The sequence below is a fragment of the Heliconius melpomene genome, chromosome 15, assembly GCF_056956725.1.
Source record: "Heliconius melpomene rosina isolate 202511_hmr_F chromosome 15, ASM5695672v1, whole genome shotgun sequence".
Taxonomy (NCBI): domain Eukaryota; kingdom Metazoa; phylum Arthropoda; class Insecta; order Lepidoptera; family Nymphalidae; genus Heliconius; species Heliconius melpomene.
Window position 1 is genome coordinate 6852274 of NC_140403.1, and position 13678 is coordinate 6865951.

Consider the following 13678-nt stretch of genomic DNA (forward strand, 5'->3'; position numbering starts at 1 on the left):
TGCCAATCAAAGGCAAACAGGTATCCCGGCTCTTCATCTTCAATATCAGCTATATGCATATTGGTAGTAAGTACATAATTGATATATATTGGATAAGACTTTATCAATGCAATGTGCTATGCTTTCAAGATAATTGGTTCAGCATATTCTGTGTAAAATATGCTAGGTTAGTTTCTAAAATCTTAGTTCTTTTTGCGTGTTTGATGCGTGCTAAAATAAGTTTTTTTTTTCAGCTTCACGCTGTATCTCGTATATAGCAGGGTTGACATAGGAATCATAATGTTAAGACACTCCGTGTGTTCCCATTTCCCTTTGCTATTATAATAACATTAAGTACAATGAGATAGAGGCCAGATTCCATTCAATTCAATTTCATTCAGTTCAATTCCATTTCTTCGCTCTGGTGTCCAGGCGAAAAGCGCGGCGTTAAGTTCCTCCACTCAACACACAATGTCTCCATAAATCGACAGAAAGTGGGGAACGGAGTGTCTTAACACTAAGTTCCCTCAGCTTTGTGCGGGATACAGCGCGAAGCTGACAATGATATTTCACTTAGAAATATTTATCTTCCATAAATTTCAATTCCCTCTGTACATATAAATATTAAACTAAACTAAAGCAAGTATTTAGTCCAGGTGTGATCCATTGTTTACTAAATCATTGGCAGCGGATACCTCATTTGTAATATTGGAACACCATATGGAGTGAACAATACCTCGTACCAAGCATTGTCGTCAAAAGCCGATGTCGAGTGAATTGTAGTGCCAGTGACTCCTACCGGCGATAAATTGCCTAAAAACAATAGTCTAACGCCTCCTAGTGCCATTCCAATAAATCACTCTATAGCCATGTTGTATGGACAACAAGTGTACGTTCTTTAAATATGTCAATGTATTTTGAATATTTTACACTGAATTCCGGAGGCTTTACATGTTGAATGGCAGAACTCAACGCCGTGTTATACTGAAATGAAGGGAAAATTTTAAATATTTTAATTTCCTCAAGTAGAGATGGAACCTACAATCTGTTCTGTTTACAGTCACGTGCTTGTGTCCCTGAGGCATGACTAGCCTTAAGCCTAGGTTCTAGCCAATATAATTATAGGAAATCATACACAAAGAATTTAATTTTAAGAATAAAAACAAAAAAACGAATATTAAAATAACTTAATTTCCTACTAAATCGGACTTCCAAATGAGTTTCAAACGACGATATCAAAAATGTGGCGTTCACGATAGAATTGTTCTGTGAAATGTTTATAATTACCATTTTCTAACAATTGCTAGAAAATTGTGAGTAACTGAAAACAACTGTCGGTCGCGTTTCACGTTTCTCTTTGCCAAATCTGGATGTAATTGAAGGGCTTCAATTATTAAAATATTCCGTTAATATAGCTCTTTTGTACAAAGAAAATTCTTGAGACGTTAATGTTTGTGCTTAATTAGAAAATCCGATTTGCTAAATTATGCCAACAACGGGTTTATTAAAACATGCTCGCTTGAAATGGAATTGCAATTAATTTACTATAATTTTGACTGTTTAAGTTTGTTTCTTATTAATGTTTCTATTAAGTTCCATTAAGGGGGAAGGGTTGAGTTAGGAATATGATATTAATTTAATTTTCGTTTTTGATATTAAATAATAGATATAAAAGGTTAGATATAATATTTATTTTCTTAGAATCAAAAAAATAAATAAAATAACTGTTTTTGTTGAATTAACTGAAACTTTAGTTTTCAATGTATTTAAACCGATAATGTTATTAGAACACGAAAGTAATTCAGATAAACAAATAATTATGGAGTTCAAGCGGACGAAAACGAGAGAGGGTCGCTAGTAATAAATATAATAATAAATATGATAATTTTAAATAAAATGGTAAAATTTCCCTTAAACGGTAAACATAAGACAGCAAGAGTATTTGTAATTCAAAAGACAGACGAATCGGGAATTGACGTGATCATTTGAATATACAATGTTTCAGTTTCAAACGTAAAGATACAATATCCTGAACAAATCTCAAATATATTTCATAAATTTTATTTTCGAATATACAAATACCTACCACACAGCTGATAAGTTATTTTATTTACGACCATTGAGATCGCGACGATTGTAGGTTCGAGTCCCACTCGGGTGCAGGAAATATATAATAAATTTATTTCTTACTCTTTCCAGAATTTGGTTGAAAATGGGAAACGGAATGTCTTAACACTAGGTTTCTATGTTCCCCCTGCTTACCCTGCTATGTGCGAAAGCTAAAAAAGTAAGTAAGTAAGTTCAGTCATCGAGCCTGGTAACTGGTTCATGCATGATGCGATACCAGTATCATATATGTCTTCACTTTTCGACAGCTAAAAACTACTGGGAGTAAAAATTTATAAAAAAACAAAAAGAAAAAAAGAATTCCCTTTATTAATATGCAACAAAAAGGCCGTAAAATGTTATGGCAAATTCTTTTGCCATTCATATTCGCGTTTTATAGCGGCCGCCCATATCTTTGTGTTTCTTCAGCTTTATGTGACCTTTGTTATTACGTCAACGATCACTGACCCGCGAACCTTTTGCTATGTAATTCGATTTGGAATTTTTTTTTGTAATAAATATAGTTTTTTTTTTGCTTAGAAAAAAATTGTTCGTTTTCAGACATTCATTTAGATGAGGTAAGGTTAGATTTGTTAACTTTATTTCTTTATCGCAGGGCACCTAGTGTCAACCGTCAACCCATTTGACGTAATTCAACGTCGCGCTTTTTCTTGATCTAAGATATAAAATAAATTAATTTCTAGAGTGGACATCGAACTCACAACCGTCGTATTTACAAATTGTATATTCATATTTTCAGTGGAGACCACGCCTCGGCAAGCGTAATGTAGGACGTCCTCCAGCTAGATGGGATGACGATATTCGCAAAGTGGCGGGCAGCGGCTGGTTGCGAAGAGCTGAAGATCGAGCTCAGTGGCGTGCCATTGGTGAGGCCTATGTCCAGCAGTGGACGAGAACAGGCTGATGATGATGATGATGATGATGATGATATTCATATTTTGTATAGCTACTTCAATATCCTTTAATGTTATTCTTGTTAAATGTTATTCTTTAGTATTATTCAAATGTCATAAAATTATAATTTTCTTTCCATTTAAAAAAATCGACGAGGCCGCCGTTGCGCAGGGGCACAATGGTATGACTGTATTCCGCGACGGTTGTGGGTTCGATCCCCATTCGAGGGAATAAAGTAATTTTTATTTTTCTTGACATATTTATTTTGATTACCACATATGATTGCTTTATAACGCTTCAACATATCTGTATTAATATTTTCATCTCTTCGCTCTGGCACGAAGGCAAAAAGTCTGGTGTCGAGTTCCGCCACTCAACACACAATGCCTCGAAAAATTCGGTGGAAAATGAAGAAAGAAGTGTCTTATCACTTAATTCCTTCCGCCTACTCTGCTGTGTGCGGAATACAGCGTGAAGCTGATTCAAAAAAAATCTATCACATCAATTTCATATAATATTTTCACGCATGTTTTTAGCAACATGTCGCCTCTTTATGGGCGATGTCGTTATGAGGCTAGGCCTATATGAACGTTAGCAGGTTATTGAAGTAGCTATACACATATATAATGTATGTGAAAAAGAAATATAGGACTTTAATTAAATAAGTCAAAAATAAATTTGAAAAATATAATTCAAATTTTAATGACCGGTTGTTAATATTTTTTTATCATCACACTGTATTCCGCACTTAGCCAGGGTAGGCAGAGGGTACCTGGCAAAATAGGATGAAGACCGAGTGTTTTCCTCTTAAAACACTTCCATTTCCCAATTTCTGCCGAATTCTGGAGCCATTGCTCATTGAGTGGCGGAAGTCAACGAAGAAATATTAAATATTTAATTTACTCGAGTGGTAATCGAACCCACAGCTTATCGCATTTACTCACTTGTACAATGCGCCACAACTAGCCTCAATTATTTTATAATTTATATATTTTTTTCTATAGATATATAAATAAAATAAAACACAAATACATTTTCATAGTTTATCAACAATCAACAGACGCGTTACACCGGCGTCGATACATAAACAATGTAGGTACATCTTTGGCAAGTCTTTCAATTGCACACAAGCCTCTAACTGACCCCGCCGTCTCTACGATACAATCTTAAATAAATTTAAGTAGTATTTATGCAAATTATTTCATATAATACAAGTATAAAATTTTAACATTTTATTGTTTATATTTCATATTTAATTGCCTTGAAGCTATTATATACGCTATTATATACAATGAAAGAAGAAACAGTCATGATAGTACCAGAATAAAAGAATAAAAATTTCCAATAGTCAATGTTAAAAAATAAATAGAACATCCTTAAGCAACATCAAAATCTGATATTACTTAATATACAGTATTATAGTACGTTCAACGAGAATTGGCAGTCGTGAAGTTTTCTGAACGCGCGCATTGTTCATTCAGTAAAAAAATTATGCGAAATAAATGAAAGCCGACCACGACTCGTTGACTGTACTGTAATTGATGAGAATCCTAACTCGTTTAGACTGACCAATTGTATTTTTATAAATTATTTAATTATCTGTAAAATATCAGATTTACAAGTTATCAAATATATTAAATATAAATAAAAAATGAATTTTTTTTACGAGGCTATTAAATATAAAAGCATTGTGAGCGTAAACTGGCAGACATTTTGATATGCTCTAGATATATATAAGTATATTTAAGAAAATAGAAAAATATAAAAGTAAAGATATTAGAAGCATAATTATATATTATAAATTCTAACAGACCGTCAGAGTGTATGCACAAGAACTTAATCGTTTTATATATGAACAAATAGTAATTAAAATTAGTAATTGTGCCAAATGCACTTTTGTCCATATATTTCATAGATATTTTTTTAATATTCATTAAAGAAATGTGCGTGCAGTCCGACGTCAGATTTAACAAAATAAAATCTCAAATAATAAAATACAACAGTATATATATATATATATATATATATATATTAATAAATATCACCGGCAGAAGCCACGTTGCTTGATATGTCTCATTGAGCTTCGAGCTATGGTAACAGATTCACAACGAAAACTTAAAATAATTACTCTTAAAAACTAAAAAAAAATTGCATTATTATTTATGTACAAAGTCACGCGAACACGTGTCAGACTTGAGTTAAAAAATCAGCTTCACGCTGTATCCCGCACACAGCAGGTTAGGCAGAGGGAACATAGTGTTAAAACACTAAGTTCCCCATTTTCAAAATATACATACAAATTAAAATTACTGTAGATTATTAGAATTGTTTTGTACAATTTTTCAACCTTTTCCCCTCAATTTTTGGCATTCAACATGGCTATATGATTCAGTGGAATGGTATTCTCAACTTCAAGATTTTTCATTTGGACGTTCTTTGGCACAAAATCTTAATTCTAATAGTCTTTTTGGACCAAAGACTGCCTGTTTACCAACTTTTACGTATGTTAATCTATGCAACATGCCTGGATTCCGATTCCCGACCTTCGATTTCTAAGAGATTTGCTGAATTTAATTTCCTATTTCGTTATTCATTTTATACATTTATAATATTGTCATCATAGGTTCCTAGAAATATATTTAATCTAGATGTGGACAGAAAATGTAGGGTATGAAATTATATTGGATGATGCGGGTGTATTTTATCTATATATTACTTCACAATTTAATGTATTTTCAGTTGAAATATCATATTGTAAAATTTTAATCAAACAGAAAACGTATCTTACTTTATTTAATAGAATTCTGTTTCAATTTCGTCGATTTCCCTTTTACTTTTTTTCTTTATTATAAATAATACGTATAGGAAACATACAAAAAATATTTATGTTAATAACTTTCAGCATAAACAGAAGCTTTCAGCATTTAGATATATTATAATAAAAATTTAATTTAATATTTTAAGAAGAAAATTCTATAAAATCTCAAGTTCAGGACAACGCCAATCCGACTAACGTTAAATTGCAACACCCCTTTACATTCATTATCACATACAACGTCAACTCACGAATTATTTTGAAGGTTTATTGTTTCTCTCTTTTTAAACAGAAAGCAGCTATCTAAATATTTTCTGTCAAAAATAATTAAAATTATTACGTAACTTTTTTAAGCAGCTCCTATTGCATATTTCAATTTCTTCTTGAATAACGATATAAGAAAACTATAGATATTAAACATTATTATAATTCAACTAAAAAGCAGCAGCGCTTTAAGAAGGAACCGTATATTAAAATTAACCAAGAAACGTGAGCCATCCATTCCTAGGAACATCGAGACCGACCCCATACTAAATATCACAATATGTATGTATAATATAAAATTACGAATCACCTGTCATACAAAATCGTTAATTTCATTCTGTATGGGGTTCTCTAATTTGTCTATACATTTTCGTAGGGCGTCCAGAACGATGACGATGCGGCGGTCGAGCGCGGCGAGGTGAGGTTCCCAGAGTATAGGTGAGACCGGGTCCGCTTTCATTGATTCTCTTAGAACTTTTGAGAGAGGAACGCCGTTGTGGTGTCTAAAAGATAAATACATAAGTTATTTATAATAATAGTGAATACAATAATATAGTTGAAATTTCCTAGTCTAATTTTATAATAATTGCAGGTCAGGTGAGTTATTTTTAAGTTTTAAACCTATCGTAGCCAAAATTTGTAAGATCTATTTTGAACGTGTTATAAATAATTACTAGAAAAAGATATAAAAAAATTCTATGAAAATCCAAAACAATCCAAGTCTCTTACTTGAGCAAAGCGAGGAGAGTGGTGTGTCTCACGAGGCAGCACTGCAGCAGCGGCGCGAGGATACTGAGCTCATCATGGAAGGCTTTCCCGAACGCACGACCCTGGTCCAAGTGCAGCGTGAATGTGTCGTTGCCGAACATTCTACAATACAATAAGGAATAATTAGGTAAAAAATAGAGAAAATTCTGATTAAATACGTCGCAGTTTTCGTGGTATAGCGGCATAACGTCGGAATATTAGCGTAAATGTTGTGGGTTCGATTCCCGCTGGGGGGATTGAATTGTAAATCTTAAGCACATAGCCATATTTTTCAAATGTCAAGCTTTGAGTCAGGTTATTTGTTTGTTTTATATTATTTGTATTAAGACTAATTTGCTGTAAATTCAAAGTAATTTAAGTAAATGCCAACGACGTCAACAGTTACATTAAATATACGTATATACAATAAGTACAAATTATGTTTATGTGAGTCATGTGACACTGATATCAAAATGCCATAATCCAATATATTGGTGTATATTTATATAGAAGTAAATGTTATATATAAAAAAACGTCAGCAGTTATATGATTACACTTCGAGATTTCTCAGAAACTAGGAAAGATACAGATAAAAGTTTTGACCTTATTACGTAATGACCTTAACAGAGCAAAAAAATGGGAATATTAAATACTTCATCCTTTCGAATGGGAATCGAACTCGCAACCATCTTGTTTATCGCCTCGGATTATCTCTTTCTATTATAAAAAAAGTAGTAGGAGTAATACAAACTTGAACGTTTCATAGTGATGTCTATCCATGTTGCCGGTTAGGAAATCGAATATGGACATGTCCATTAAGTCCAGCAGTCGCCGCCCAGAGTCGTATGGGGGTGTCGAGCGAACCTGATATTGAAAAATAATATTTAAAATGCATTTTTGTTTAGCTGTACGCTTCAATATATTAAAAAAAAAACCACTTTTTTAGATTTACCCTTCATCCAGTATTTATTATTGTAAGCAGAAAGAAGTTAGAGTTGAAACACTTCCGTTTTCGCTGCCGCCCAAGTTCGAGACAATGCGTATTAAATGACAGAACTCTTTACCAGAGCTCGGAATGGACAATAATTGTCAATAATAAATGGGGATCGAACCCATAACTATTGGGCTTACAGTCAGATGACGTTTTAATGTGCATTAATAAATATGAATAATATTTACTAACTTAGTTTAAAATTAGTTACTTACTGTATCACAATAATCGGATTGTAGTTCCCATTGTGCTTTTCTTCGTTTATGGTACGATCTTCTCCATGGATGTCTCCAAACCTACAAAAATATTAATATATAGCACAAATGCAAAAATTTCTTTGGATTATAATTTTTTATAGCAAATAGAGAATATGAGAAATATTTATATGTCTGACAAGAAATACATACGAGGTGGGTATCGTATCTTTTTAAGTTAGAAATTTTACATGTTTACATGTAAGTTCGACTGCCATTAGACGAAAATAGTATTTTCATTTTCCAAATACCTACAGAATTCGGTGGAAAGTGGGCAACAGAAGGGAACAGAGTGTTTTAACACTAGGATCCCAGATTTCCTTTGTCTACCCTACTATGTGCAGGATACAGATTGAAAAAAAAAACTAAAGTTTCAAATTAAAATAATTGAAACAGTGCTGTAATCACGCATTCTTATAGGTTGGAAACATCTGGCGTGTTAAATCAACTCATATTACTAGCGTGAAGTAATTTAGGTAACGGTTAAGCTTTATAATTAATTAACAAACCAAGAAATATTAAATCGCAACTTAATTACTAAAACAAGAAATAATTAAATTAAACATAACTATTTTTTTTTCAATGAAACAGTAATGTGCCGTGAACGTAATGTTAATTTGTGAACACAGATAACAAATTTCAGCCATACGCTGTATCCCGCATGTAGCAGAGGGATCCTATTGTTAAGACACTCTGCTCCCCACTTGCCACCGAAATTGGAAGGCATTGCGTGTTGAGTGGCGGAAATTAACGCCATGCTTTGCTTCGACACCAGCTCGAATGAAAAATATAAAAATTTTCTTTTCCTTGAGTGAGAATCGAACTCAAAACCTGCAGCGCGTAAGCGTAAGCTTATGCCTCCTAAATTATTATGGCCTCTAAATTATATTATTTTATTACTTATCTTATAGATTTAAAATTAAATCTTATAAATATAAACCTAATAAAACTCACCTTTCGTTCTGCCAAATCTGCGCTCGGCAGGAAGCCGGCGAAGCTGCCCTCTAACATGTCAGGGTTGCCACAAATAGCGTGTCCAGTATCACAGTAATATGAGCATTTCCCGTGGAAACAGAAATTGTTTGCGGGAGATACGAAGAATGTCTTCAGAATGTCACCTTCTGTGACGTCGTATATTTCTGTTGTCATATTGAGGACTCGGCCCACGACTGGCATCGCTCGACGGAAGCCGAGAATCCTGGTTCAGAATATGTTTTTATGGAATATAGTATGCTTGTAGATTTAAGTGTGTTTTTTTTTCTTTTTTTCTTTTAATTTTAAGTTCTTTTCAAGACAGCTATCGCTTTAGTTAATTTTAATAATAGTAAATATGATTTACATTGTAATATGTAGTATCGCATTTGTAAAAATAAATGATTATTTATTATTTATTAGTAATCTATGCTCCAAAAAAACCTAATGCCAATAAAATACAAATATGTATAGCAAGACGAAAGACAAATGTTTCTGTCTCTTTAAGCTTATCATAAAAAGAATCAATAAACATCATCAAAGAAATATATTTTAGAGCACATTTATTAGTACAATTGCAAGTACACGTCCCACAGCCAGCATTCCTCGACGGAAATGCCACATCCTGGATCAAAAGTTACTTGTATCAATTTTTACATCCGTATTGCTCAAGAACTATGATTGTAGGGAATTAGATGGTACGCATTTAGCTGTGAGTCACTATTGTATTCCTTATTTATTGTTAGACAAGTCATATGTGGGACATTCACTGTGCAATTATTTACTTGAAATAAAGTTGTTTACTTAATAATATATATGTACGATATAGCATGTTTCAAAGGAATTTTGTAAATAAATATCGTTTCTCAGTTTCCGCTTAATTCTGGAGGCATTGCGTGTTGAGTGGCGGAACTTAACGCCGCGCTTTTCTTCGAAACCAGAGCGGAGAAATGAAAATATTTAGAGCTCGAGCGGGAATCGAACCCACAACCTGTCGCGTTTAGAGTCACACGCTTGTACCTCTGCGCCACGAATGGCCTAAGCATTTTAGTAATAAAACATTCTATTACGTGAAAAAATAATGATTCAATTCAAGCACACACATTGTAAAACACTATTATTATATTGAAAAAGCTGTGCTCTTTACCCAACAAATTGCTTTTCTTTTACAAGTAAAATCGGTTAACCGTACGCACGCATAATTATCCCATGTGACAACCCTAATTAGTTCTACATGGTTTATAATTGCCTTGCGTTCGTTGCTAGTGTAGGGTGCTATTACATATGAATATTACCAATTAATTAAATGTTAATTGTTATCTATTATATACTGTCATTGTTGGTGATATTAAATGAAGTTTGACAATAACAACGATTAAATGTAATTTTAAAAATTAAAGTAGATTGATTATATAATGTCTATTTTTACATATATTATTTTATCATTTTACAAATAATATATTTACGAAGAAATGTTAGTAATCTTTACTAAGTCAAAAAGCTTTGATAAGCATTACGGTGTATGTAGGTACTAAAATTATTTTAACCGTTTGAGGATTCCTAGAACTACCTACGCCAAGAATGAAACCATTTTTAATGCAAATTATTTTAAATACTATCCAAAAACCGAATGCTCTTCAATTTAAGAAAATCCTTAGTTTAGGTAATTATAATTAAATAATGCGAAAATTGATATTTAATTTAGCATTAACAATATATATCAGTTTTTAATACATTTAAAGTGTTATTCTACACTACCTTTATCTATATATCTATATATATAAAATCGAAAGGTCACTCACTCATCACGAAATCTCAGAAACTACATGTGCTAGGAATCTCAAATTTTGCATAGGAGTTGCTTATAGAACGTAGGTACTCGCTAAGACGGGAATTTGCAATATTCAATTTCTAAGTGTTGTTTTTGGGGTCGAAAGTTTGTATGAAACTTCGTTACTACAAATGCTAGGAGTCTCAAATTTTGCATAGACGTCACTAGGACGTAGCCATGGAGACAGAAATTAATAATAACATAGTTCACGCGGGTGAAACCGCGAGCGAGCCGCTAGTAGAAACATATAAATAAACTAACGTAGCGGGATTTGAAGCCGCGCCTTTGGTAACCTGTGGTTCCAATATAACTTGATAAAAATTTTAAAAAAATTCTCAAAAAATGTTGACCTCATAATTCTTAAAAGCCATCATATCATCAAAAATATATACAATTATTTAAGATATAATATAATGTTAATCTTACCTATCCAGATGAAAAGCCGCAATCTCGGCGTTGTGCCTCTCATAGTCCGAGAAGTAGAAGTGGTTGGGCAATGTTTGGACATCCCGCGCGAATCTGTCGACAGGAAGTATTATGTTTTACTTAACGTTGTTTCCCTTTTGCATCTTTGTAATATTACGAAATGCTAAGATATTTTTACAATATTAGTTTTGATTTTAAAAGTATGAGCCGTTTTAAGTTTTATATTTCATCAAGAAATGTTTTTTAAGTGTTAAGAATAATGAAAAATAGTCGTTTTTACTGTGTGTGTGATGAAATGTTTATCAAATGACAAAATCTTAGAAATTAATAAAAATAAACAATATGTACTCTATTTCTATCAATTTAGCAACTACATTTTTACATAAATTAAATAAATTTCGATTTGGTAAAAAAAAGATTTTTTAAAACCACATTATCTATGCATCTCATTAAGAAAAAAAAAATTATAAAGTAGGTACTTTAGTTAATCTAAAATCTTCACTTGGCTTAATGAAACTTGGAGATAACTCAAGGCTTTTTTCTCATAGTGCAAGAAATGATAAGGAGACAAGAGTTTGATAAGAGATAAAGCACGTCTTCTCTTGTTGATTGTTTGATTAAGCCATATAAAGTATCTTATAAAAGTACTTAACGATCTACTGCTGATGACTTCAAATAGGTAATTATATAAAAGCCTTCTAAGAAAATGTTATCATATCAATTTTCTTATTATAGTAAATTTTTGACCTAATCCGTGGGGTTCTTAATTAGAATCGTAATTATACAAATTACAAGTAATTGGTAATCGAATATGTGAGTATATAATTAAAAGGTACCTATGCATTATAGTATATTAAAAATAATTAAATTTCAATATAAATCGTCGAAATAACTTACTCTTATAAATTGGAATACATAAATACACGCTTTATATCCATAAATTATTTCATAAATTTCCGCCTTGAAACAATAATATAATTTCGACATATTCCAACTACATCATAATATTCTAAATTAATTTAAATTGTATCCTTTATAACGTTGACATAATTAGATGCCGTCATGGTGCAGTGACATAAGCCTCTAAAGACGACGATTGTGGGTTCGATTACTGCTCGGAGGAATTAATTATTATTTATTAATATTTTCATTTCTTAGCTCTAATAACAAGGGAAAAGCCCAGCGTTGAGCAAAAGCCACCACTTGACGCGTAATACCATGAAAAATTCGGCGATAAGTGCGGAACAAAGTGTCTAAACACTAGGCTCCCTTCAGTCTACCTTGCCATATGCAAACAGACTGTCCTGGTTCCCTTATTAAATATAAAGGCATAAATATACATCTTTCCGCATTAAGCCATAGCCCTTAGTAGGTATATCTACTCGTACTATATCAATACGTCGGAAGCAAAACGTTATAAAAGACGCTTAAATCGTTTAAATCGTGAAGCTGGTTAGATAGCAGCGATTCAGGTAATGTATGGCTCTGGATGTCCTCCGATTTATTGCGCTCTGCTGCATCAGATCGACGTAGGTTATCTGTTATTCTACGAGTATGTACGAGTACATACGTGCAATATTATTCATGTTTATGAAATAAAACTTAAAGTGTGTGTTTAACTTTTGTATCTTATTATTTTTGTTCCTATTATACTTGTATATAAATATATTTTTGTTTAATCTATCTATATATATAAAATCGAAAGGTCACTCACTCATCACGGAATCTCAGAAACTACAAGTGCTAGGAATCTGAAATTTTGCATAGGAGTTACTTATAGGACGTAGGTACTCATGGAGAAAGAAATTAATAATAAAGTAGTTCACGCAGGCGAAGCCGCGAGCAGGTCGCTAGTTTATATATATAACATGTCTATTATTTTACGTACATGCAATAAATCGCCATAAATAACAGTATCTAGGATTTGCCGATATGAGACATTTTTATCTAATCAATAGGTTTATTCCCAATGACCTTAGCCTCACAAGTTCAACTTACAATACGATTAATTCCTATTTCTATCATAATTTAAAATGTTATTTGCTACAATTTTCCAATTATATATAGCAAGCATATAATATACATATAGCATAGGATAAAATTCTCTACCTGTGAACCTATCACCGTTAGGGTTGCTATCGACTATCTCAATTTATCGTCCCTAAGCGGATACCGGCTATCACCAGCCCCTTGATATGTCACAGGGATAACCCCTTGAGTATATAATTTTTCTTATAAATCTTGCAGGTCTTCCAGGTATAGACTGGACAAGGGAAATCACGTTTCTATCCTGTTTTATAGTTAGTGAATTCGTATTCATTGTTTTTTTTTTTCAGCTTCTCGCTGTATCTCGCGTGTAGTAGGGTAGGCAGAGGGC

General features: G+C 32.5%; 1 protein-coding gene across 1 annotated transcript in view; it reads right to left on the reverse strand.

The window, feature by feature from the left end:
* Positions 1-4029: 4029 nt before the first annotated feature.
* LOC146531535 (extracellular serine/threonine protein CG31145) overlaps positions 4030-13678 on the reverse strand; it is an 81515-nt gene continuing 71866 nt past the window's right edge. The window contains exons 7-12 of the mRNA XM_085198090.1: positions 11302-11394; positions 9027-9270; positions 8034-8114; positions 7579-7691; positions 6809-6949; positions 4030-6582 (exon numbers count right to left, since the gene is read on the reverse strand). Coding sequence (XP_085054216.1) covers positions 6393-6582; positions 6809-6949; positions 7579-7691; positions 8034-8114; positions 9027-9270; positions 11302-11394 — 862 coding nt within the window. The 3' untranslated portion in view covers positions 4030-6392. The remainder of the gene's footprint in view (positions 6583-6808; positions 6950-7578; positions 7692-8033; positions 8115-9026; positions 9271-11301; positions 11395-13678) is intronic.